The 27,541-nt window shown below is 49.0% G+C and overlaps 1 protein-coding gene and 1 non-coding gene across 2 annotated transcripts; both read right to left on the minus strand.

The window, feature by feature from the left end:
• Positions 1-4,920: 4,920 nt before the first annotated feature.
• Positions 4,921-26,428, minus strand: HSPA9 (heat shock protein family A (Hsp70) member 9). The gene is made up of 17 exons (XM_034066699.1): positions 26,297-26,428; positions 25,255-25,313; positions 24,047-24,134; positions 23,659-23,840; positions 23,022-23,146; positions 21,429-21,502; positions 21,236-21,342; positions 20,280-20,442; positions 19,538-19,630; positions 17,695-17,904; positions 15,064-15,291; positions 14,169-14,273; positions 12,992-13,109; positions 10,587-10,681; positions 8,286-8,378; positions 6,495-6,635; positions 4,921-5,687 (listed from the first exon to the last, which is right to left on the minus strand). The coding sequence occupies exons 1-17, from the start codon at positions 26,381-26,383 to the stop codon at positions 5,628-5,630; spliced, it is 2,028 nt and encodes a 675-aa protein (XP_033922590.1). The 5' UTR covers positions 26,384-26,428; the 3' UTR covers positions 4,921-5,627.
• Positions 14,745-14,813, minus strand: LOC115945691 (small nucleolar RNA SNORD63). Its single transcript, XR_004079968.2, has one exon. It is a non-coding gene; the product is annotated as a small nucleolar RNA SNORD63 (small nucleolar RNA).
• Positions 26,429-27,541: the final 1,113 nt, after the last annotated feature.

The following is a 27,541-nucleotide window of genomic DNA, read 5'->3' on the forward strand; positions in this document are numbered from 1 at the left end:
CTTCCGGGGGACCGGGGCGGGGCACGCACGCACGCCCCGCCCAGCGCGGGAGCGGGGAGGCACGCCATAGGCTGCTCGCAAGCACGGCCCCGCCCCCTAGCCGAGTCGCTATTGGCTCTTGCTCCGCGCGGGGTACTATGGGGCGTGTAGTCCACAGTCCGCCCTGGCCTCGGCGCTCGGCGGGGCGGAGCGGGAGGTCTCGCGAGAGCTGCCGGGACGACCGTGGCCGCGCTTAAAGGGGACGCGACGGGCGGGAGGGGCTGCGATGGGCACCGCTGCCGGGTATGGGGCCGGTCTCTGCTGCGGGACCCCCGGCCTGGAACCAAACCACGTCCGGACCGGACGGTGTCCCCGGGGCCACCCGAGCGGTGCTGCTGTGGGGCTGCAGCCGGCCCGGCACCGACCGGGCCCCAGCGGTGGGAGGGAGCGGAGATGGGCGGTGAAGGCTGAGGAGCCGCGGGGCTGTCCCGCTCCTCCTGTGCCCGGTAATGCCTCCTCTGCGCCGGCCTCACCGCAGGAGCCCCCACGGGGCGCACAGAGATCGCGGCTCTGAGCTCCGGGCGCTGCTCCGGAGGCACCGGTGAAACAAATGGTGATGCCCGAGAAGGGACCGGGCCCCGAGAGCCGACGGGTGGCGGCTGGTGGGGGATTTGTGCTCCCACAGCCCTGCGCTGCACCAGGGCGATAAGCACCGGGCGGCTGGTGGTGTAGGAACATAGCACGGTTTGGGGTGGAAGGGACCTTAAAGCTCATCCAGCTCCAACCCCTGACACAGGCAGGGACACCTTCTACTGGAGCAGCTGCTCCAAGCCCCTGTGTCCAACCTGGCCTTGAACACTGCCAGGGATGGGGCAGCCACAGCTTCTCTGGGCACCCCGTGCCAGCGCCTCAGCACCCTCACAGGGAAGAGCTTCTGCCTAAGAGCTCATCTCAGTCTCCCCTGTTCTGGCAGGTTCAAGCCATTCCCCTTGTCCTGTCCCTACAGGCCCTTGTCCCAAGCCCCTCTCCAGGTTTCCTGCAGCCCCTTTAGGCACTGGAGCTGCTCTCAGGTCTCCCCTTCAGGAGCCTTCTCTTGTCCAGGCTGCCCCAGCCCAGCTCTCTCAGCCTGGCTCCAGAGCAGAGCTGCTCCAGCCCTCGCAGCATCTCCATGGCCTCCTCTGGCCTCGCTCCAACAGCTCCAGGTCCCTCTTGTGCTGCTGCCCCAGAGCTGGATCAGGGCTGCAGGGGGGGTCTCCCCAGAGCACAGCAGAGGGGCAGGATCCCCTCCCTGAGCTGCTGCTCACGCTCACTGAAGCACACACTGAAGCTGGGTCATGGAGAGCTTCTCATCAGCCAGGACCAAGTTCCTCTCCTCAGGGCTGCTCCATCCGGTCTCCCCCAACCTCTGTGCTGGGGATTTTGCTATGAAGTGGCATCAGGGAAGCTCCTTCCCCGCTGCCCCCCAAGGTGATGGTTTCCTGGTGATGCTGACCAGGCACCAACACCTGGATGCTGGGGGGTTCATGGCATCTCCAGCCCACATCTGCTCCCTCAGATGTGCCAGCTCTGGCCTCTGCCACCACCCCTGCCCTGCCAGGGGCAGCCTGGCCTCTGTGCTGTGCTCTGGGGGGGATGAAGCTTCCAGGACAGCAAGTGCTGCCATAGCCCCAGCCTGCTGCAGCCTCCTCTTCCTCCTGTGCTGCCTCTCTGCTCCCCATCCCAGTAAAGCAGCACCATGGGGAGCTGGGCATGGGGCACCTGAGCTCTGGGAGTCAGCCTGAAACTGGGTTTTAATATCAATATATCATGCTGGGGAGATGCTGTGGATTTCTGAACTACCAGCTTGGATTTAAAATCCTGTTTCTCTTTAGGGTTGAGCAAGGATCAATTGCAACCCTTTCAGGTGTTCTTCCATGTGCGTCTGGTGCTACATAGCCCTTTGTAATCCTCCTCAGAACAGCAAGACAGTGGATTATGCCTGGCTTTAGAGATGATCTGCTGAGATGCAAGTTTCTGTGCCTGATAAGACAGGGACCGTGTATGCAGATGGGCAGGTAGACAACAACCTGCCCTGTGCTTCCCTATGATCCTGCCCTTTCCATTCAATCCAGTGCCTGTACTCCAAAGAACAGTCACTGAGCATCCATCCCAGTTCTTGCCCCCCAGCTCAAGGCACCCACTTTGCTCTGGCACTTTCTGCTCCAGCATTCCCAATGTGACAGATGCTGTGGGTTCCCCCCACAGCTCTCCTGGTGCTGGCTGACATGGATGTGAGCAGCACTGGTCTCTGACAGCGGCACAGCTCCATGGGAATGAGGAAGGAGCAGAGCAGTTATGGGGCAGAGCCACTGAATTAGAGAGAACTTTCCCAATACACTGCTGAGACAGGAGCTGTGCCCTTGCAATGTGCTGGCTGGTGAAGGGGAGACTCCATCTCACTTTCCTCTTATGCAGCACTGCAATCCCAAGGGAAGCTGAGCATCTCCTGCTGCACAGGCACCACAGCAGGTCCCTGTACTCCCCAGCATGCTCCTCAGACGTGGCACAATGGGAGCAAATGCAGCCAGGAAAGGAAAAGAAGCCTCTGTAAGCAAGTGGAGATGCGCTGCTCCTGGTTGAGACCTCAGCTTTCTGTTCCCTACTGAAGGCAAGCGGGAGCTGTGGCACTGGGGTCTGCCATCCCAGTCCTCCCATCCACCCGCATCACTGGATGTTATTGTGGCTTCCAGAGGATGCTGGGCCCTGCCCTGACCTCCTCCCACCGCAGAGGTCACCATGAATGGATGTGTGCAGGTGGGAGCAGCACAAGCAGCCCTCAGCCACCTTTTCCCCCCCAGAGAGCATGTGCACTGCTGTGGGACACAGGGCAGTCATTTACCCCAGCCCTGTGGAGGAGCACTGGCCTGCATGGAAAATGACAGCATGCACCAACCCCCAAACACCTTTCAGGGCAGGCTTCCCAGCGGTGGGACAGCAGCAGTTAACTCCTAGGGACAGGGCCCATAGAATCTCAGACTGGTTTGGGTTGGAAGGGACCTCAAAGCTCATCCAGTTCCAACCCCTGCCACGGGACACCTTCCACTAGAGCAGCTGCTCCAAGCCCCATCCAACCTGTCAACAGAGATAACAGCCTCATTGCTGCACCTCCTGCCTTTCTGGCAGCTTTGCACAGCAAACCTGTTCCCAGCAGGACACACATCACCTGAGTTCACTTCTCCCTCCCCAATTCAATAATTCAGCTTACAAAGGAGGAGCTAAGAACAGTGCATTAAAGAATAAAGAACATCTATGACAGATGAATTGAAACTAGGACAGGGAAAACAACCCATTGCAGAATTATACCTGACCAATGCCTCAGGACCCTGCAGGCTATGATGCTGATCCATCACCTCTGCCCTGACAGCACTATAAACCAAGAAGCAGGCAACTGTGAGCAGCAGGAACACCCAGCTTCAGTGCCAGGGAGGCAGCGGGAAAGGCTTCCACAAAGGATGGGTATTAAACTCTTTCACCTCAGGTCCTTTCCTCTCAGCACCTGGAATACCCCAGGCACTTTGCTGGAGGATTCCTGCTCTTTTTCCGACTGTAGTTTTATGCAGGGGATCACTTTTGACAAGAGCCCAGTAGAGGGAAATTCAGGACAGAAGTTACCTGCAATCATGTTTTGCACAGGAGTGTCCGCAGGAGGTGCACAGCCAAGTGCTCCTGCCAGTACCAAACCCACAGGCAGGAAGGAGGAGCTGGGTTATGCTGTGACAGAATGAAGCTCCACACCTGAGACACACACTGCTGCACAGCAAGACAGCACAGACAGGGTTTGTTCAGGTGCTGTGAATGTGAACATGTTCCTCACACCATCTAAGTGCACCTCAGCCTGCAACAAAGGGAAAATCCCAAACAGAATAGGGCCCAGAGCTACACCCAGCTGCATCACTTGGCTGCTTGTGGAAGAGCTCCATTGGCACAACCAAAGCTCCACAGCCTGCACTGGCCCCGCTGTTCTCCCTGGGAACAGCCACAGCAGAACTGGGATCCCAACACTGCTCCCCTCCTGAAGGCATTTGGGGTTGGAGCTGCCCAGTTCCCCTGAAGTAACACAGCTCAACACACTCCAATTTGCTGGCCAAGCCTGCCAGTGCTCCATGCACATCAGGTGTGGTGCAGGCTGGGCACCCACAGCACTGCCTCTGACCCGCTCCTGTGGCTGCACCATGCTCCTTCCTCACCTTCATGCCCAAGCCCCACTGCTCCAAGCTCCATCACTTGGCAGATCAGTTGCTGCTTATGCCCTTCTGTCCACTTCAGTGGCCTCAGCTGACCAAAGGGAAAGCTGCTTCCAGTCTTCAGGACTAGGACTGTTAGGGAGAGTTCAGTGTCTGAAGCCTTGGGCCCATCTATAACTTGAAAGGGTTGGCAGAACTAGGATATGGAGCCTTCCCCCAGTAGTTTCTCTTATTAAGGAAAACTGGCTACAGTGCCAGAAAGAAGAATCCTTCCTCCCTCCTGAATATCTAAGCTGTGAGGACAAAGCAGCTGTAAACTTTGCAGTCAATTACAGGCACAGAGTAACAGAAGGAGGGGGAAAGGAGAAACAGAAGTAGTAGTATGGCAAGATTGCAAAGGTTGGGAAGATCTGGTTACTGCAAGCAGCAATGGGCAACGGCTGCTCCAAACCTGCACCATGAGATTGAGTCTGAGCACAAAGTGCCTGATGATGAAGTCCCACAGCTACACCCCATCAGCATAGGGCTTCCATGCAGCTGTAGCAGCACAGTGGTGACACCCAGAGAAGAGACAGGCACTAACCTGTCACCAGATACCTTTCAGCACATGAACAAAGCAATAAGCTGCTGCCACTGCAGCTGGCTGCCTGCTCCCCCCAGGGGCATTCAGGCAAGCACCATGCTCATGTTCCCCACTGAAGGCCAGGATACCAAGAACTCCATGTTGGACACTTTTCTGCCTTTATTTAAAAAAAATCCAGAATGGATCCAATAACAGTTTTATTATCAAGGAAATTGTTTTACCATATGCAGAGAACAGACACAGGATGGAGCAGAAGGCTCAGACAAGCAAGGTATTAACTTCCACATAGCCTCTTTCATAAGAAAGGATGCTACAGCTAAGTTTGAAGTAACCCCTCTCCCTCTGAAGAAGGGCTCTAGCCTAGCTGCAGCTCTGAATGTTCTCTAGCAATGGAACCAGCCTCGGCACTGCTGCTCACAGGCCTCAGCACCTGCTCACAAGTACTCACATCCACAAGCAGCGTCCATGCTGGTGTTCCTCTCCTCCCCGGTCCAGCAGGACTTCCATCTCCACCTTTCGATTTAGTGACATGGTTTCCAGACTTGGAGATCAGATTTAGTACACCATTGTGGCAAGTATCAGAAATATATGATCAGCGAGTCCCCAGGCGCCTCAGTTGAGACCTAACTTTGTCTGGCATGAATTAATTTTCATCAAGTGACAATTTACCTAGCAGACACATCACTAAGTTTATACATTAAAGAATTTTATATATAGAATACTGCAAAAACACAGTAAGTCTGAATTCTGCCCATTGCTGCTCAGGAAGGTCCCTTCTCTCCCAAGCGTCAAGAAAAATCAACCTCCTCTTCATACCCTAGTCAAGGCAAGACAGAGACTTCTTATTGCTTCTCTTCCTTCTGATCCCCTGGACTTCCAGAACCCTCTCGTTCAGAGGCCATCTGTGAAAGAGTTGGTTTGTTAGTTAACAACAAAATGTTTCTCATACACTTCTCTTTTCCCCCTAGGTAGCTGCTTAGGTCAGCTCTAGACTGAAGAAACTCTTTCTTCAGTGAACAGGGTGACTGTCTACTGGAGAATGGAAACAACCTTTATCTCCATGACTTACAACGAAGGACATCATCTCCCCACTACTAATGCTATCCCAGTGGATGTAACAAGCTTACATTGCAGCACTGAACATCTTCAGTTTGACATCAGAAAAACAGCTTTCAGACAGCAAAGACAGCTTAGCACCACCAAGGTCTCCCAAGCAGTGTGTGTTGCTGCCACCCTGGGAGGCTCCCCTGGGCACCAGGGTTCAATCATGGGGATGGAAACTGGGAATGAAACCTTGCTTCCTTACTACAGTAATCTGGGCAGATGGAACAGGAAACCTGTTCTACAGCCATCCTTAAAGTAAGCCCAGATGTTACTTTACTTCCTTAGGCACTCCACTCACTTAGGGGAAAGCCCTGTCTGTGCTGTTGATGCTCTTACTGGGAGCTTCCAGCACTTTTCCATGTAACAGTGCACAGTAACATCACACACTGCCTGGGAGGCAGGCGACCTACAGCAGGATGGCCAAGACTTCAAGGCCTTCAATCCTATCTGACCTCCCACAGCTGCCACTGCAGCAAGCGTCACCCAGAGGGAGCTGCAGTGAGACCCAGTGCTACCTCCAAGTGCAGCTTTAACTGCCTTCAACTGGTGCCCCAAACCACCCATCCCCATCTGAGGGCTGTAAGACCAAGTGACCATGAACCTACCTTCTTGTATGCCATTTCAAAGAGTTTCAGGGAAGCCTGCTGCAGGCTGGTTGCTGCCTGCCTGATGTTTTCTCCTGTTTCACTATCTTTACGAGCCAGAAGTTCCCTCATTTTAGCAATTTCTTCCTTTAATTTGTTGCACTGCAAATAAGACACAAAACCCATGATGAAATCTTGCATTTTGTTCCCTGTTGTTTCACACACCTATTGGCCTCAGCAAGACTACAGTTTTTGTTTGCTACAAGCCATGAAATTCAGTCTCAAACTGAGCCATAATGTCTGCAGGGACTAGGACTGTGCTCAGTTCCCAATGGGCACCTGTCCACATCACTAAATGTGCCACAGTTGGCATTAATCGGTCCCCTTGTTTGCAGTCTCAGCAGAGGTGCCAAGGACAGAGAGCCCCGCAGAGAGAGAACAGCCCGCCAAGGAGGAGCTGCTCTCCCTGGCACACCTCAGCAGCGACTCAGTCAGCCCAGGAGCCAGGCTAAAGGGAAAAGCAAGCTGGTTTTCAGCTATACTTGAGGCACTGTCAGAAAGCCAATGCATAAGGCTGTTTGCCACCCTGTTTAATCCCTTTGTTGCACATGGGAGAAGGAGCAGAGAGACAAACCAAAGCAATACGCTCTCCTCCCAGCCCCTGCAGCCATCTGCCAAAGCCTCCCCGTGGTCTGGCAGTGCTCTGCCAGGCTGGCACGCTGTGAGGGGCAGGCTGGAGGAGGCAGGTTACTGGGGGACAGCTCTGCAGCTGCACTTGCTCAGCAGTTCCCAGTCAAACAGTGGGCAGAGCTCTTACACAGACCCACAGGAAGGCAGCAAATGTGATCAATGCCTTCTGTGTCAGGCAACAACTCCACCCAGGCAGCACAGGACATCTTCCAAGCATTACTACCAGCTTTGCCTTTGTATTCACCCCTAGAATATCCCTGCAGACCCTGCAGGGAACAGAGACTTAAACTCTGTGCTCCTGTGAGAGAAAACACCAGTGATTATAACCCCAGTCAGCCAATATCCACCCTAGGGAGAGAAGCTGGGCTGAAAAACAGCATTTAAAATGGTCAGAGAGTACTTACCAATAAACTATAATCCTGCTCTCTCAAATGCCCCACAGAGCCCCTCAGAGCCCTTTCACGCTGCCCCTGATAGCAGTTAAGTTGCAGATCGTGCACTGTTTTAAACCTGGCTTTTGAAATTCTTAATGCAGACATTAAACTGTCACTTAGTGGTGTGAAAAGCACCCTCTTGATACTAAATATCCACTTCACTCCAATCAAATTAAAATTGGAGTTTAAGTGGATTTTCATCACCTCTGAGTTCTTGGGTGCTGTGTATGTACCACTGGGACCGCAGAGCCCCTTTGCCCCTCTGCTAACACCTGGGTAAGCACTGTTCATCAACTCCAGCTTTTGAGAGAAACTCTCCTCTCGCACAGGCTATAGCACAGCTCATATCAAACCACCCCAAGGCCAAGCCAAGGACATAATCCACGCAGAAATCTTTCAGTAACAGCTTCCCAGGCTCTCAGACCTTCAGCAACACTGAGCTCACACTTTGAAATAGGGTATCTGCTATTACCTACACCAAGCATGTCTTTACACCCTCCCATCAGCCACATTCACCCCACCCATCAAGGGCAAAAAGCAATGACTTTGCTTTGTGCTGTCCTTCCACGGCATGGAAATACACACAGAATTGGTCCTGCCAGTCAGAGCCAGTTGTGAGTTAAGTGAAAGTTTGAGCTAAGCCTTACTGAGGAACCTTACCTCCTTTACAGGAGCAGAAGCTACCTACCTCATCTGCTGGCAGCTGATCCTTGAACTCCTCCATCTTAGACTCTGTGTCGTGGATGATGCCTTCAGCCATGTTCACAGCTTCCACACGTTCCTGGGTAAGAGAACTCATAAGGGTCTGCTGCACACAACACTGGCGACACAAGCTGTGTACACATAACAACTGATGTTCCTTTCCCCAAACTGCCAACCTCCATTCTAGTTCCCACCCAGGATCCTTCTTAATGGCAAGGAGAAATGTAAGCAAAGCGGATCTGGGTGGATTTGGGCACCAGAAAGCCCAGGCAGTCTGTGCAAGCCAGTCCCCATGCTTTCGCACTCAAACTCACTCCTCTGGAAGTAGAAGCAACTAATGCAGCATGGCTGCTGGCACACTGAGAAAGCCAGCAACTGCAGAGGCAGCACAGCTCTCTCTGCTCTGCTCCTCAGGAAAGCACAAAGCTGATGGTAAATAAGCTTCTTCAGCAAGGAGGGCACTAGAGACAACTAAAACTGGATTGTTTTATTCATATCGCTGTATTAAAAGTGCTTGTAGCATCTCAACAGTGGAAAAACCCCACTGTGCTAGATAACAAATACCAGTTCCTGATGTTACTGTTGCAGAGACAACCCACAGGGGATAAGGCAGGCTGTAAGTACAAGGGAGCAGCAGTCTTGCTGAGGCATAATTCAGGCCCTGCGACAACAGGAACTATTTCACCAGCAACAGGTCCTCTGGGACACCCATCTGAAAGAACAGCCTGCCTGGACAAGGGTGTGATGATGTTCTCAGGAGAGGAACAACTTCCAGTGGAAATCTGATGAAAAGTAGTTTTGTTTCTGCATTCTACTCTCCCTCTTTGTGGGATGTCAAAGCTCACAGCAGGATGCCAAATCCATCAGTGATAACTCAGTTTACCCATTCCATGGCAGTAAAAATGTGATCAGAGAGGTGTAACGAGGGAATTCTGACAATTAGTTATGTACATTGAGTAAAGAGAAATGTTAGTTAAGAAAGTAACCTGATCTCCTCCCTTCATACATCACTGGGCAAGGATGAGCTCCACTTCAGGGCAACAACAGGGAAAAACTTCCTCAGCAATTTAACATACAAAAATCAAAGGCAGCAGAGAAGTTCTCAGTGCAGCCTCCTCAAACACAAGGCCAGCACCTCCACTTCACAGCAATGATACAGTTATTTGAACAGTGGCACTTTCAGGTCAAGGTCTTTAAAGGTTCTCCATCTAACCTACAACTGCTGCTAAGCCAGTGCTTTGTGGCTGTAGGGGTTCTGAAGCAAGAAGATGCTGCTTCAAGTGAACTTATTCCATGCACTCTCCCCTTCAGTCCTCTTCTGATCCCTTCAGCACTGCGGGTGGGATTTACAGCACTGCCTGAACACCTCAGGCATGTTTCTACCAACCAGGAGAACACAAAGGGGATCAATCCTGTGTGCCAGTTTTAGCAAACATTACACATACACCAGTGCCATATCCTAGAGCAGGCCTGCGTTGTGTCTGCTTACCTCTGTATTTAGTATCTTAATTCATTAGCACTACCCTCATTAAACCAATTAGTTCCAACCTTGTATATCCTTCATATATCACAGGTTCAGTCACTCAATCATGGCAAGTGTCAGTCTTTTCTTGACCAAGTCAGTGAGGCTTTCAAACCCCTCTTGATGGCTCCACCTGCACTGAGAGCAACTGCTGTGCTCAGATGACTACAGCAGTCGAGATGCCACAGTGAGACTTTGAGCACTAAGTAAAGCAACTTCCCACTTACAAAGAGGCTGAGGTGCAGCTTTGCTTGGCAGGTTGTATAAATTAAGCTTTAAAGTCAACTCAGAGAAAGTAGGTTAAATGTCCCCATACTGCCTCCATTTAAAGGGAACACCACTGTGAGAACCCAGCTGCAGCAGGCTAGCTTCAAATCAACAGCCAAGATAACAGGCAGGTGGACAGTGATGACAAAAAGCATAACTAGAGCTGCAAAGCTCTTTGCTATGACTAATAGGCAGGTGAGTCTGCTTACTGCTGCCTCCACATCCCAGGAATTCTTCAGGGAGGAGTTAAAGTGCTAGTCAAACAGGGCAAGTTTCCCAACCAAACCCAAGCTCCAAGTGCTCCTGCACACAACATATTGCATCTCTGGAGCGTAAACTGAATATAAGGAAGCAGATATTCACCTAACAGTACAAACAGCTCAAGACTATCCAGCCCAGAGCCTGCAGCTCCTTCAAAGGCTGGCACAGTTAATAGCACAGAATGGCAATAACCAGCAGGTACCCACTAGCTGAAGGGTACCAGAACGATCACCTTACCTTCCTTCGCCTGTCTTCCTCTGCATATTTCTCTGCATTCTTCACCATGTTCTCAATTTCATCTTTGCTAAGGCCACCAGAAGACTGGATAACAACTGCATTAGAGAAGAAGCATTAATAATGTCCTCTCATCTTCGAGGAAAGGAAGTTATTTCCCAAACCCTCTCAATGGCAGTGGTTTCGCTCAAGGACTCTGCACCTGTGAAGACCTCCTGGGAGGTACAAAGACAGCCTCTGAAGAGGCAGTGATGCTGCTGGCGAGATAAAAGCCTGACATCTTAGCTCTATGAACTCCCCAGCTCTGCCAGACACTTCAAGCCCACTGGGCTGCAAGTCACTTTGACAAGTCTTCAGTCCCCCTGGAAAGTGCATGTGCACCCCCCTGCCACCAACCAAGGGGACACTCTAGCAGGTTAAACACACAAAACCCCAACCAACAGCAAAATCCAAACAGGAATTGTTTTACCAGGGGACAGAGGCTCCCTTCACTGTTAGAAAGCAGCCCAGGCTAGTAGCAGGATAAGACAATGCTTCCACCCAGCTCCTCACGCTGCCCTTAAGTGAGCATAGTGTGAGTCTATGGGCAGGCTCTTCAGATTCAACCCCTTTTTTTCCTCCTCCATTAGTGGCAAAAAAATGTAGTCTAGATTTAAGCTAATTTCTGCAGGAAAGCATAATTTCATTGCAAAGGAGAGGACCAACACCCAGGATACCACAAAGTCCAAAAAAGGATGTATCAAGATCTTCATTATAAGTTTTCTACATAGTATTTGTCAATGGTACATAACCCTGAATAAAGACATACACACATGTCTTCTTTGGGCACAGACGTGGGATGAGCAGCTCAGCTTTATAATTAGGACAACGTCTGCATACAGGGAGGCAGCTAAAAATCCTGGTTGCCTAATATCAGGAGATGTTTTATTCAGAGCTAGAAGGCTGCCACCCATCAAAAATGTACAAGGAAATCAAAGTAACAAGCAGTGTGGGTTTGGTAACAGATTTCTGCCAGAAATCAAGCAGGATGCTTGAAGAGCAGCACATACCTTCAAGCTGCAAATACAATTAACAATAGTTTTCTTGAATGGAGCATGCTTTTGATTGCTCAAGTGGTTGCCTCCAAGAAACAACTGACAGGCCATATAGAGGCTTCCCAGTTTGAGGCTGATCTACTTTGTATCAGTGGAATCTAGAAATGGTTCCAATGAACATCCTGAGCCCACAACAGAGCTCCAGAAAACATCAGTGCTGCCTATTACCCCAGAACACTGGGCCTACCGTTTCACTGCACTACAGAGCAAAGTACAGTAACAGCTTCAAGTCCCCAAGCCCCCTGCCATTTAGAGATGCTGCCAGCCTAAATGGCTGAAAATGAACAACGTGGTTAGGCAAAACACCTGCTGCTTCAGAATACCTGGATTTCAAGTTCTCTGTGATGGAGTAATCAGAAACAAAACAGGGCCTTGGCACAGGGCTGATCTGCTCATCTGTATGTGTCATGCCTTGAATTCAACAGAGATCTTCCTAATTTGATTTCTCTCTTAAAAGCTGCCACTGATGTAGGCAGCCACAGATAGCAGTCTCTGATGTGTTAGCAGAACACATTCCCAAAGGAGCAGCATGCCCAGGAGCACAGCTCAAGAATAATTTGTACAAGGTGCTGGATTCCAAACCTTGATTTCTGTCTCTTCAGGATAACGTAGGGCAGGATGTCATTGCACTGAGCTCCCAGTGATACAGGACACCCTGTAAGGCAGCAGGAGCCCTGCTCTAGAAACACCTCTGGGGACTGAGGCACAGCTGATTCATACAGGGAACCCCAGGGAACAGCTGCACTCTGCTGCAAGATTGCTACAGACATCACAGCAGACAGCAAGGCCAAGAAAGGACTGTCACAGAGTACAAAACGACTTGGACTGTGGTAAAACCCTACCAGTGAGGACTTCCTTAGTAAAAGCAGATGCATATTCTGCCTAATGCACAAGAAGAGAGCATCCATCAGTGGCATTCTCTGTCAGCAGGGTAACAGAGTGCTATGGGATTACAGAAGCTTTACTTCCTTGAAACAAGTTACAGGTCAGTTGTCCCTTCTTCCTTTCCCTACTTTGTTTTGCAGTTAACCCTTTGCTCCCCTTTCCAGAGGGAGCACTAAGGCTAAGATGACTTCAACCACATCTGTGCTGTGCTGGCAACAGACTGCCTGTGCCACCCTTACCCTCAATCAAGTAATATGCTGCACAGTCCCCACCCCTAGCCTGTGGGATGCCCATCAAGGGAGCACTCCATTAACTTTGGAGTCACCCAGTGTTCCCCTCAGTGCCCAGCATGCTATGGCACCATCACTGCTCCACACCCTTCCTCTTCCTCCTCCTCTTCCTCCCTAGGCAGCATCCCAGAACACTTACTCTGCTGCTCACGGCCGGTGCCTTTATCCTTGGCTGACACATGAACGATACCGTTAGCATCAATGTCAAAAGTGACCTCAATCTGGGGCACTCCACGTGGTGCTGGAGGAATCCCAACCTGAGAACAAGAAGTACTTTGTCATTAGCTCACACACGAACATGAGCTCAAGGTACGAGTCTCCAAGTCTGGGCATGTTATCTTGGTGATCTGTCAGCTGAATCCCAGACTAGTTTGGGTTGGAAGGGACCTTAAAGCTCATCCAGCTCCAATCCTCTGCCATGGGCAAGGACACCTCCCACTAGACCTGGTTGCCCAAATCAACTATTAACTAACCCTCAGAGCCAAATCCTCTACATACCTGTTGGCATCATGTGGAGACTGCAGTATCTTGACTGACTTAACAGAATACAGATTTCAACATAAGACTAGTACAGAGAAACTACAAGAGGTAGCCCCAGGTTTGGTTTTAATGTGAAAGAGGTTCTGCCTTATTGCTGAACAAGCCCCTCTTCCATGGACATAGCAGGATGCTCTACTTCCTCAGTTCTGGACATTATCAGACTTCACCAACTACCTCTGAGGCAATGAGTGGAGTGACAGGCAGTGCAGCTTCCTTCAAGAGTGCAAAAGAAAAGGCAAGGCTCTTCCTAGCAACAGAAAGTTTGGACAAACAGTTATAATGGTGCCAAACTTTGCCAACACTGACCAAAAGATCTCTGCCTAAGGAGACAGGCAGCCACAGTACCAGGCTAGAAATGAGCTGTCCTGGGGACTGCAGATATCACAGAGCCTGCTCCAAGTCTTGTCTTTGCAACACCAGAGGAAAAGGCCAGCATTCAGGTTGTGTGCTGCATGGGCCTGCTACTACAGAGCTCTTTGTGTCCAGAAGCAAAGAGTCCTTTTAGCTGACCAGGCCCTAATGCTGGAGTAGCCCCTGTGCCATATAACACTACTGAGAAACTTCTGAGCTCAATCTTAAATTCTGGTTGCTCTCCTGCTGTTGAAAGGCTGCCCCAGAACCAGGCTATGCCTTAAGAGACTCCTTTTTTACTACAAATAGGGTCAAGTGTCTTCTGTAAGATGACTCTGTCTCAACACTGCCTTCAGGGGTCAGCTGTAATGGAGAAGGTTCTGAAAGTCAAGTCTAAGGTCATGAAGACTGAGGAGCCAACGTACCAATGTGAACTGGCCAAGAAGTTTGTTGTCACTAGCCATCTCTCGCTCTCCCTGGCATACTTTAATCTCCACTTGTGTTTGCCCATCAGCAGCTGTGGAAAACACCTATGGAAAAGGAACAGAAAATTACTGGACAGTTAGTAAATTGCAACACATGAACTGATGCAGCTACAAACTGACTAAACAAGGAATGAAGAGAAGCTACTTGGGAGAGAAAAGAGTCATTACATGCTTGTTGTTCCCCTGTTGTTCCTCTGACAAAACGCTGAGGCATCAAGACTTGAACAGCCAAGCACAATGGCATTTTGTCCTACATGCACTTGAGCACACAAGCACTGGCCATGCCACGCCAGCAGCAGGCTCCAGTGGCAGCCAGCCACATTTCCTCCTGACGCAGAAGGGCTCCTGCCCCAGCCCCACACCCCCAACAGAACCAAGATTATCAGTAAGAACACACACTAGCAGAGCCAGACAAGGCAAAGGATCACACTCAAGTCTACCAGGGCTGTACAACACAGGGGAAAAAGTAATCCCTTCAAGGCATGCAGGCCAAGAAAGGTGGTCTCAAAGGAGCGTGGTGCTCAGTTACAGAAGGTCTCCACACAATTCTTCAGAATGATGTGTTGACAATTAACATCATGGCACACAGACTGCAACCCTGACCAAGCCACAAACATCCCGAGGTATGCTGGTACACATTAACTTAACTCACCTCCCCTCTTGGGCACACTAATTGTCAGAGGCACTCAGTGGCTGACATTAAATCTAATTTCTGTGCTGTTTTTCCTTCTCAGATGAGGAGGAGACAAGACTATCTACTGGGATGTTTTGGGTAGCATTCACTGGGTGCTTGAGACCATAACAAAAGACCCACCCATCTAGAGCAAATTTGTACCTGGCTCTTCTTTGTTGGTATGGTAGTATTCCTGTTGATGAGCTTTGTGAAGACACCTCCCAGTGTCTCAATCCCCAAGGAGAGGGGAGTTACATCCAGCAGTAGCACATCAGTAACATCACCAGCTAACACACCACCTTGAATAGCTGCACCAATAGCAACAGCTTCATCAGGATTAACAGCTTTGCTAGGAGCACGGCCAAACAGATCCTGCACAGTCTGCTGCACCTGAATGGAGAGGAAACACAATGCAGATGAAGAATGAACCATTACTACCCAGTGCTGTGTTCACATCAACATGCCACCTTGGCTAAAGGTTTGTATCTTTACGCTTCTGCTGCCACATAACCCTGTGGCATGATGAAAACACAAAGCTTCAGGCTTGGAACTGCTCCCTAATTCCCCATCTTCCACACACCCTGTTAAGTGCACTCACTTCAGTCTAGGCAACCCCTTATCTGGGGACATCCTTGCAATCAAGTTTGCCAGCTGCAAGTTAACCTGCATCAGTCCTTTCCTAGCCAAGAAGGGATTGCTCCATGCTTATGAAGCAGGAGTCAAAGACTGCTCCCCGAGAACATGTACAAGCCAACACTGGGCAGAACAGAGCTGTCAAGGACAGGACAGCTGTGGAGGCAGAGCACAGGGAAGGTAAAATGCACAGAGCAGAAGGACAGTTCATCTTGTTTCTGTGTAATAAAGGGGAGGGGAAAAAAAATAACTGAGAATGTATGAAGTATAGGGTTTTCAAACTGTTTCACCAGATGGAAATTTGCTGCATCAGCCTGAGCTGTGTTATTAGCACTGCCCTTTCAGCTGGATATGCTCATGATTACAACAGATGTACTACTAGTGTCTAGAAGGGAATGCAGTCAGTAAGGTGCCTGCACGAGAGCACAGCTCAGTAGACTGCTCATCTGCCTTGCAAGAGGAAGGTGCGGGACTTGGTCCCCCCTGGCAGCTCCCCTGCTCTCCAGGTACACTTGTGAGGCCCATGTGGCGGCACAGGTGAGCCTGGAAAACTGCTGTAAGCAGAAGTCCAACTCCTCTGCACTTAAGCCAAGAAGCATCTGCTGAGTGTTCATTACAGAGGAAGACACTTTCTGTATCAGCATACAATTAAGTGCAAGTCTTTCCCTCTAGAGGCACATTTTACAGTACAAAAGAAACATTACTTCTAACCACCCACTGTACTTTTCCTGGAGCAGTGGCCACGTGAATGCTCCAAAGAAGGCACACTCCCTCCTACCAGGGGGAAGCGAACACAGTGTACACAAGAGAAAGCTCTGTGCAACACATGAGCACTGCTTTGGAGCCAGAGCTGTTAACTACAGGCACTTAGGAAAGCCTGATGTAAGCTCAAAGCAACAGATGCAAGGGATTAAAAACAATGGGTAAACAAGTAAAAATAATAATACTACAAAATAAAGTCAATATTTAAGTACTCTCTTCCATTCCCAAAGAATACGTCATGTTTCAGGAAAGGCTTCCCCGCTTCCAGAAGTGTTCTTCAGCACTTTATATACAGCTAACTACACTATTTTTCCCTTATCCAGCTGCAACAGGAGGGACTTCAAGAAAGTCTAGCACAGTAACTCCACCTGAGCTTTGGCCAGAGCAGCAGCCTCTCTTTATCTTGGTTCCCCTGTTTGGGTGACCTCCTGCACACACTAATATCACCTCCAGCCACCAGGCTCATTTAACACACGGAGGAAAACACCCCACCACCAAACCCCAAATCAACCCCAAGCAGGACCATGTACACACCCACTATCCTAGAAAAGGACCTGCAACCACAAATCTTTACAGCAGCAGCCCAAGCCTGACAAATCCCTATGGAATGAGATTTTGATGATCTCTGCAGTAAAGGACAAGCTGTACCCTTGAAGAGAGCAGTGTACACACAGGTACAGCTTTGACTCCAGGAGAGCTAAGCAGCAGTCTGCACTGCTATGACCAAGAACAGTAAACCACCAGCAGACAGCACCTTATCTGCAAGATGGTGCAAATCTGCAAAGCAAGCTTCTAGGTTACCTGTTGGTACTTATTGCCACAGAATACAAGAGCTATGTGTCAGGTAACAACTGTTTAGAACAGCCAGCTAAATATGCTTGACAAGACCCAGCCTCAAAGAGGCACCTGAATATGTGCAACCTGCAGGTAACAAAGCCATTTTGCTCATGGAGTTTCTTCACTGGTAATTTTAAGTGCTCTACATAGAGGAAGAAATCCACTGAATGATTGCTGATAGGTTATTGTCACTGAAGTGTACCTTTATCACACACTGAAGTCCATAACAAGAGAAAACACCTCGTGTATCTGAACAGTGCTGCCCATGTTCAGTTCATATCAGAAAGCCAAGTTGAGTTTTCAACTCCTGGTACCTCCCAGGTGTCTTTTTAAAGTGTAACTCAGGCCCCAGATCCAAGCTGAACTACTTAAACAGTATGAGAGAGGCCCTTGCCATTGCTTTCATGTGACTACTTAGCACATCCGCTCTGCTCCTGGGGGCCTTCAGCTGCTGGAGCTCTGAAGTTACCAGACTCCCAACTTCTCTGTTACAGATCACCCCAACAGGAAGCACTGTGAAGCTGTGCCAGCTTTGCCTGTTAACAGGAACTTATCTCATACCTTTGGCATTCTGGTCATGCCACCGACGAGGATGACTTCACCAATGTCACTCTTGCTGACTTCAGCATCCTGCATGGCTTTCTGGCATGGTGCTACTGTCCTTTTGATCAGATCAGCTACAATGCCCTCAAACTGTGAGCGACTCAGCTTCATGTTCAAGTGCTTTGGTCCAGAGGCATCCATAGTAAGGTATGGCAAGTTGATATCAGTCTGCAGCACAGAAACAGATGGGAAGTGAAAGCCAGGAATGGAAAACAAGGCAGCTACATACAGGTTTTAGATGAAGTTACAGGTTCAGTTCTGTCTGTACTGAAGCACTTAGGTGTCTGTTCACCCTGCAGCCCAGTCTTGGCAGCAGGCATGCTCCTATGTTTGATGTTTCAGACAAGAGACAGGAAAATTATTTTATTGCACATCTCATAGTTATAACTGTTAAGTTCCAATTTTGATATTGTGTTATTTAAAGATCCTTTATTTCTATCATAGCCAGGAAGCAAGAGGTAGAACACTGAAAGTCACAACCTCAATGCTTTTCCCTTAGCACAACACAGAAGAAAGCCCATCACCAGAGTTCCAGACGATTTTGCCAAATGACTTAACATTTCACATGAGGTAAGCTACTTGAAAGAAATAACTCATGCCTGTTTTCTACACACAAATAACTCATGTTCAACAGCCAGCCCGCTGCCATTTAATGCACAGTTCACCAGTATCAGGGACTGGAATCCACACTTTTCATGGTTATTTGTGAATCATCTTACAAATTCACATGCTGGATTTTTAAAGCAATTCTTATACCAAAGCCATCTTGTTCAAATGCTGAGTCATGCTGACATCAAAACATGATACAAATCAAAGCCATTAAAACAGCTATGGTCTAAACTCTAGAGATGAAATCTATACAACAAGAACTAACCCCATGTTACTGACCAGGGGTGTGCATTCACTTTAAAGACCATGGTCAAATTAGGAGAAATAGGGCCAAAACCAAGCTGTTTTTCCCTTCCCTGCTAAAGAGTTAAGGAATTCAGTTTTTCCTGGTATGAACAGACTTCATTTGCCAACTCCTGAGCTAGTAAAACAGAGCCTGCTATGTCTCTGGCAGAACTATGCATCCATTGTGACTGGTCTAAACTCCTTGCTATGAGCTCCCCACTGGCCAACAAAAAGACCACCATAAAAAAAATGTTTATTCAGAACCTAGAAACTGGCAGAGTCCCCATTTCAATTACTATATAATTGACCTTAATTTCTCTTAGGCAAGACTATTATACCCCCATCTTGCTGCTTCTCCAGCTTCTGATTCAGTAGTGAATAAAGGACATGCTTGACTGCATTTATATACAAAGCAGATGGAAAAATAGAGGGGATATATATTGCCCATTGTCTCGCTATAGGCAAGTAAGTAAAGATTCTTTATAGAAATTATTTCCCATTAAAAACATTAGCTTTTTCAGTGGAATGAGTAGCTCCAAGGCTTTGGAACTGCTTGCACAAATCTGCAAATGCTTCCAGTAACCCAGCAGTACTAGCTACAGCTGAATTCCCTGATGCACATCATACTTCTGAAATACCTAAGTTGGGAACAAGGCCATGTTCCCTGCAAGACTGGAAAACGTGGTGCCAGAAGAAAGGCAGAACCCACCACATTCTTAGCTTCCAACGACTAGCTGCTCCTAAACAGTCTACCCTGCTAAAGGACTTAGTTAAAGTGATGCTATTTGGTTACACCAAATAGCCACCACAAGAAAAAGCAGCAATTACATAGATATTCATAAACAAAAAAAAAATGCAAAAGTGTATCAAAATACTTCACTGGACTGCTTTGAACCCAGCCACCTACCTGCACAGATGATGAAAGCTCACACTTGGCTTTCTCCGATGCTTCCCTCACCCTCTGAAGGGCCATGTTGTCTTTAGTCAGGTCAACACCCATCTGAGTGAGAAACGATACAGGTCAAGAGACTCTCAGCTTTTGCACAGGAGTCATGAAGAGCTCTTTGCTGCAGTTCACCTTCCTATCACTCTTGACTGTAAAGATGTCTACAGAAATACAGCCAGACATGGACTTCTGATCTCTCCCACTTTTGGCAAATGCATTTAGCATTTCACAAACTGGCCTTCTGTTTTAGAGGTGATTCTACAGGAGGCTACAGATAAAAGCTTGGAAAAGCTGTTTCAACACGGAATATAAAGGGATGACTGGATTAGCAAAGGAGGTAGAATTATACTGCAGTTTCTGACTGCCAACCCTGTACTGTATGCATCTGGTGTGACACATTCAATTGGACCACAAATTTTTATTCACAGAAGCAGGCAGTGTATGTACAAGCTGGTCCTGCTACAGTAGAGGAAAAAAAAGCTAGTCTTGCTAGTCTGTGTTTTCCAAGACAGGAATATTCCATCTCCAGAAAACAAGTGTAAGAACTGGAAGCCAGGCTAACAGGTGTCGAATATGCTTAATTTCAACTGCCAAATGACTAACCAAGTCCTAATAATTTAAGAAAATTCCCACCATTCTTCTACAGAAGTTCAGTGGCTTTGAAAAGTGTAACACAAGACTGAATTCTGATGAGACACCTTACCTCTCTCTTGAACTCTTTAACAATATACTGTAGCAAAGCCTGGTCAAAATCTTCTCCACCTAAGAAAGTGTCACCATTGGTGGACTTCACCTCGAAGACTCCCTTCTGGATTTCCAAAATGGAAATATCGAAAGTGCCACCACCCAAATCGTAGACTGCAATACTGCAAGAACAGACACAAACACGTGACTTTCCAAAGTTCTGTGGCTAGAAAAATCACTCTCCTCAGGAGATGAAGTGTGAGGAATTCGTTTTGCTGTCCACTAAAGCTAAAAGCCTCTCTAAAGACAGCAATAAACAAATGACAGTGTACGCATTCCTCAAACACTCCAAGTGGAAGTCTTCTCTTGAGAGATGTGCTGCACAGTGCTTAACTCTGCCTGTTAGTTCAGACAGGGCACTTCCTCCTTCTTCGAAAAGACACGCTCACATGCAACAGCAGGGACACCAGAACCATTATATGCATGTTTTCCAAAATGCAAGGCTTTCACAGCACTATAATCTACATCAGAAATAAAGAATATCTTCCTGCACTTGTAGAACCACCCTGGACAGAGACAGGAGACTGAATGCAGTCAGGAAGAAGATCAAGTTGTGGACACCATGCACCAAACCTCAGCGTACCTCTTGTGCCACACTTCAGCATCAATGGTGGCAGCCTTTCACCAGGCTGTCCTTAGCCACACCTCTCACTGCTACCAGCAGGTAAGATAATTAATTAACACTCTGCTTTGATAATGAAGTTGTAGCTGCAAGTTATGAACTCACTTTCTTTAACAAGTACTGTTGGCATGGAACAGAGGTGACATAACACAGCACTGACTCACAGCTGTGAGTCTACTCTGGCAGAACTCCAACCACTGATTTTAAAGAACAGAAAGCAGAAGCAGCATTTACAAAGCAAATTACAGCATGCTTATTTAAACATGGGGTAGGTGTAATGAACAGGCACTTACACTTTGTCTTCAGACTTGTCCAAACCATAGGCAAGTGCAGCTGCTGTTGGCTCATTAATCACCCTCAAAACATTCAAGCCAGCGATCTGCCCAGCATCTTTTGTAGCCTGAGGTAAAAAGAGGAAGAGTGCTGTCTACTGAGAGAAACTGAATGCAATTTATAAGCCTCAGAATCTTACAGCTTGGTGACTACCTGTCTCTGAGAATCATTGAAGTAAGCAGGGACTGTGATCACAGCGTTCTTTGCTGCATGTCCCAGGTAATTTTCTGGAAGAGACAAAAGAGAAAGTTATTCTTACAAAATAAGAATACTCCCAAGTTGTTATGAAGTAGTTTGAAATCATTTTCCTGAACTAAAAGCACAAGATAGGCTTGCTGCCCAAGAACTTGCTGCTTTTGGGGAAGATGCAGAGAGAGCCATGCAGGAATCAAGCCCTTCCACATAACAATGGCAGTACACAGACTTCTGACAGAACAGCAAAGCACCTCTGCAACGCAATCAGTGACTCGATGCCATTAGTGAGCAAGAACTCAGCTGAGAGCTTAACTTGGTTTTTTTAGTGTGTGAGGCTGAAGTTGTTTCCCATTTCTTGGGGTATTCAACATGTAATGCACTTAAAACCTCATTTTCATCCTACTTATAGAATCTGCTGTCAGTAACATTTATACAGTACAAATACTGTACATGTACTAACTTTATAAGCATTTGAGACAACAAGTCAGTAAAAATCTGTATTACACCCTAACTTAAGGTCATAAACCTCTCCTGTGTTGCTTGCAAAGAAAGTTCATTCCATAGTTGAGTTCACGTGGCACCCAGGCTAAAGGCCAAGAGACCTAGAGGAAGCAGACCCCTGCTTAAAGCAGAGGAACACCATCCTTGGAGTAATCAGGTTCATCACATCTAGATGCTCCCGTACCATATACTCAGGAACCTAGGACCCAACTCTGAATGCACATTTACCAAAGGAGGGTGTGGAAGGCAACTACTGCCTCTATGTATTATACTCAGCTTCCCCAGAAAGCACATAATGAATTGAAAAGGAGAAAAAAAGGAATTTCTCCAGGCCAACGGATATTTTGCCCTAGTGAAGATTTGCAGCCACCACTGGCTAAGAAACTACTCATTCAGTCTAACAGCCCCTTGAATACTCCCTTTCTTGCTACATATCTAGCAGCTGAATAAGAACAAAGCCACTCAACCCCCTGGCTGCCACAGCCCATACTCAGCTGCAGCCAGGAAGGCACAAGGACTGCAGCTTACAAGGAAAAGGAGCTCCCCCTTCTGAGCGAATGTGCATTCAATTAAATTGAAATTGAATTACCAACCCAATCTGTATGCAATTCTGATATGAGTATGTTTTAACTAAAGCACTAATGTGTTGCTAAACATCAGAAACTGAGGTAGGCAGAGATCATAGAAAGGTTTTGGTTGGAAGAGACCTTAAAACTCATCCAGTTCCAACCCCCTGCCACAGGCAGGGACACCTTCCACTAGAGCAGGTTGCTCCAAGCCCCTGTGTCCAACCTGACACTGAGCACTGCCAGGGATGGGGCAGCCACAGCTTCTCTGGGCAACCTGTGCCACATCTTAATGTCTGTTCTTTCTTAAGGTTTTTTAACAGCCCATCACTGCACCCTTCTACAATAAGCCCCATGAAGGTTCTGCTACAGAATGATTCCCATTCCAAACAGTGCCTTTATGGCCACAGAACTTCCATTTACCATGGCCCAGCACTAAGGTCATAGTTGGGCACACAGATTGCAAAGACCAAGCTGTACCAACCTGCAGTTTCCTTCATCTTCATTAATACGAAGGCACCAATCTGGCTTGGAGAATAGAGTTTCCCATGAGCCTCTACCCAGGCATCACCGTTGGAGGCACGGACAATTTTAAACGGAACATTCTTACTGAAAAACAGAATTCCATGCTCAATTCCTGTATCAGATACAGCACAACCCTCCTACTATTAGCAGCAGCGGATGAACAGGTACAAATACTAGACAAGCACCAAACTTGCCAACAGCAGCCTCAGATTCAGAGAGTCACAGAAGTACCAATATACCACTCCTGCTTTTAATCAGCTACATCATTTCACCATAAGCCTTAGGTGTGATCATACAGCTTTGACTGAGATCAAGAATGAGAAAAGTCTTCATTCGTATATGCTGACCATCCCACAGAGCATCAGTAAATCTTTATTCTGCTTCTCTGAAAGCCTTAATATGATCAGCAACTAATGTCATGCAATACAGCACAGCCCTCAGAATATAAGCAATGAAACTTTGAGACATAAGGGCTTAAACATGAAACCTAGAAGCGGCTTGTATTTTAAAACCTAAAACCTAACAGCTCATGTTATACACCATTGTGTTTTGTGTGTTCCTGCTGGGAGCAGAACTGCTCTCCCCCCTTCACTTACATATCCTTCTTCACTTCAGAGTCGTCGTAGCGCCGCCCGATGAGACGCTTGGTGGCATAGAAGGTGTTGTGGGGGTTAGTTACCGCCTGCCGCTTTGCTGGCATCCCAACCAAGCGCTCGCCATCGCCTGTGAATGCAACAACTGAAGGGGTTGTCCTGGCACCTTCAGAGTTTTCCAGCACCTATGGAAAAAACGGGACAGGATGCCATCAAAAACAGCGCCTCTGAGAGCACTAAGCTGGACATTCAACTTCTAATAATGTTCCTGTGTGCTGGTCTATTGAAAGGCATCCCTGCCCGTGACAGGGAGGTGGAAGTGGATGGGCTTTAAGGTCCCTTCCAACCCAAACCAGACTGTGATTGTGTGTGGTATTCATTTTTTACTTACTTTCGCTTGCTTTCCTTCCATAACTGCCACGCAGGAGTTGGTTGTGCCCAAATCAATTCCAATAACAGCACCTTTAATTGCTTCTGAGCTGTAGAGTGACCAATTGGAAAAATAAAGTTATTACTAAAGGAAAACAACTACATAGAAAAAAACCTTCTAACCTGAGACAGGACAAACACAACTTTTCTGTTCAAACTTGTTTGGAAATGTTCACCTGGAGTCAAAATGCTAATAATAAATTGTATTGGCTTATTTATCACTGCCTAGCACAAACAGAAGATTACACAAAAGTAACAAATTATTCAACCCATGCACAGTTCTCCGGGGCAGAGCCAAAGATAACCATCTATTTGATCCTGAGGAGCAACAAATTCAATCTGGAGAATAAGGGTGGTTCTACACAAGGCAGATTTGAACCTTCTCCTACTGCTTTCTAAGAAGAGTTATTGCTCCTTCAAGGCCAGAAAGAACTCATGAATAACAGGTTTGCCTTATAAATAACCCATGCTCTGGGATGGAGATAGCATACTGAAGGCAGAGCAGAAGCACATATAATACCAGGATATCCCTTCTCACTCCTGAAGATCCTAACTCACTCCCTAACTCCAGCTCCTAAAGCTCCAGCAACCTAAAGCAGTGATTTCGCTTCTCTGTGCTAACCAGAACTGGGCAGTCACCCTAACACAAACAGATCTCCCATTCCATGTTCTGAATCAGCACCAGCTGCAGAGCATCTGACAAGTTACACAATTAACTGCTGCTCTTTTCATGCCATCTTGCAACAAGTAACACAAGTGACTAAAATGCAGAATCTGCTTGAAACAAACTTTATCTATAGTGAAACAGAGCCACACATCACTCTTGTTTCATGCCAGTATAAAATAATTTACTCCATCAATGTTTGGGGTAATTTTTTTTTTTTTTTAGTCATGGGAGGCTTTTTTGCTTGGTTATTAAACAAAAAACCCCCTCAACAATCCACATTTTGCAGATGCTGGTGGTGGGAGAAGGGGGAAAACACTTCTTAACTTCTCCTTGGAGAAGCACAACAAAGAAAACTTAGGAAAGTTATCTGTGTAGGTTCTAGTTTTATCTCACTGGTTTTGCTCCATTGATCCATCCCTGACTCCAACAATCCGTTCTAGTATCTGAGAGAGCATAAATACAAACATCAAACAAGCAAACATGGAAAAGAACGAAATACTTACGCATATTTTCTGCTGGATGCTGCTCTGAGAACATTTTGACTGAGGCCATTCCAGAAAGTCTATAAGATAAAGATGTGCCAATGAAAACTTAGTTTCAAACACTCAGTGAGCTTCATGCCAAGACCTTCAAAGTTGACAACTTCTGAAGCAACATGGTTCTACTGCACGGTTTTAGTTTTAATAGTAAGAACAAACTAAGGAAGAATTTAGGATTCAGACTGCCATAGTACACGCAATTGCTGCACTCATTGTATTACCAAAGCCATTTCCCTCATACAAAATAGCCCCGGAACATACTACCAGTCAAAAACAGTTCAGTGAATTAACATGGAACCTCCGGCTCTCAATGAACAGCAGCAGGTAAACATTAACCCCACTTCTCAAAGCCTTATGCGTGGTCAGCAACAAACGATATCCTACATCCCCTGACGAACCCGCAACCGAGATTTCGAAGAAAAAAGGAGTTTTTCTTCGCAATGGCTGTAATTTCGCACATGCGAAATATCCTGGAAACCTCTGAAAGCGCTGTCCCTTTTCCTGCTTTCAGAATGGGCTTTTAACGATGTTACCACGACCAGGCCCGCCCCGGGACATGGCTATTCCGTTAACTCTTCGAGATGCTCGGCCTGGCCGCACTTCCCAGCGGGGCAAGCTGCGGGGCCCAACCAGCGCCGTGCCCAATGCCGCGGCCTGCACTGCGCCGCACCGGGCGGATCGTGCTCCCCATCCTCTCCCTGCGCTACCTCCGCACACATGCGGTGAAGAGCTGAACAATCTCACTACAAACCTCCCCGAGGGTAGCCCCATGTCCGCTCCCCACCACCGCTATTACGCCATTAACGGCTCACTCCGTAACACCCGCACCGTACCGGAGACAGCCAACGAGGCAGGGCTCTGGAGCGAGGCCTAGGCCCGTCCCCGTCGCGTCGGGCCTTGCCTGCTGGCGGCGCCGTCCCCACAGCCCCTCTGGGCCTACCTCTGCTTCCCCCCCCTCCGGGCCTACCTCTGCTCCCCACCCCTCTGGGCCTCCCCGGCCGCTCACCTGCGCCGCGCTGGGGGCGGCGGGCACGGGGCCGCCCCGCGGCAGGAGCAGCGGGAGGCGGGCGGCGGCACGGCTGGCGCTGAGCATGGCGGCGGCGGAGGGACCGGTGCGAGCGGGGCCGCGGCTCTTCTGGAATCCTCCACCCACGTGGGCCGCTGGGAGGGAGGGGGGAACGCCGCGCAGCAGGACCCTTGGCGCGGGCTGTCCGGCAGACCGCCTGATCCGCCCCCTCGATTTCGGAGCTCCCAGATGGGATACCAGCACCCGGGCTGCGGCTGCGTGATGCCTCCCTGGGGCTGTACGGAAGCTCTCTGCCTCGGTGGGCGTGCAACGGGGCGAGACGCAGGCGGTACGGGGTGCCCGTGTGCACCGGCACAGCGGCGGACACCCCTAGTCCCGCGCGCGGCCGCGCACTCAAGGTCGGACAGGATAAAACGCAGGTCGATTGCAGCGGCCTTGCGTCAGGGTGTGAGGCGCACATGCGCAGCTCCTTCCGGCTCGCCGCATGCGTCGCCTCCACCGCTGCTGCGCCTGCGCGGTTCGGGCTCCCCGCGGCGCTGCTGTGTGCGGTGTGAGGACGGGTGGGCTCCGGTCCCGTTACCTCGGCCCCTTGTAACCCGTCCGTGGGGAGCCCTGCGGTGGGGCCGGCCGAGGGGTGCTCGGGTGCGCCCCCTGCCCCACAAAGGGCTGCCCGTGTGAGTGCCGGGCCGCTCGCACCCACCCCGGCTCTCCTGAAGAGATCGGAAGGGCCGAAGCTGCGCTGCCCTGGCGGCACTGCGGGATTGGGGGGTCCCTGGGGGTTCAGGGGGGGAGAGGCAGGGCAGGGGGGGCTCCGTGTGCTGGGTGCTGCCAGAGCGGGCTTGTTTCTTACTGCAGGAAGCAGCGCTGGGGCACAGAAAGTCGCAGCCATGTGGCTGTGTCAGGAGCTGTGCACACACCGGTCACAGTTACTGCGTGGCTCCAAAAAGCCTGGTTTCACAGAGTGCTAGAATAGGTTGTGTTGAAAGGGACCTTAAAGCTCATCCAGTTCCAGCCCCTGCCACAGGCAGGGACACCTTCCACTGGAGCAGTTGCTCCAAGCCCCTGTGTCCAACCTGGCCTTGAGCACTGCCAGGGATGGGGCAGCCACAGCTTCTCTGGGCACCCTGTGCCAGCGCCTCAGCACCCTCACAGGGAAGAGCTTCTGCCTGAGAGCTCATCTCAGTCTCCCCTGTTCTGGCAGGTTCAAGCCATTCCCCTTGGCCT

The sequence above is a fragment of the Melopsittacus undulatus genome, chromosome 10 (assembly GCF_012275295.1).
Source record: "Melopsittacus undulatus isolate bMelUnd1 chromosome 10, bMelUnd1.mat.Z, whole genome shotgun sequence".
Lineage (NCBI taxonomy): Eukaryota > Metazoa > Chordata > Aves > Psittaciformes > Psittaculidae > Melopsittacus > Melopsittacus undulatus.

Coding starts and splice junctions, on each gene's coding strand:
- HSPA9 (XM_034066699.1), bottom strand. CDS start 26,383: ATGCTCAGCGCCAGCCGTGCCGCCGCCCGCCTCCCGCTGCTCCTGCCG. Junction 21,343..21,428: donor TCAATGATTCTCAGAGACAG/GTAGTCACCAAG, acceptor TTTTTACCTCAG/GCTACAAAAGATGCTGGGCA. Junction 13,110..14,168: donor TTCTTGGCCAGTTCACATTG/GTACGTTGGCTC, acceptor TCTTGTTCTCAG/GTTGGGATTCCTCCAGCACC.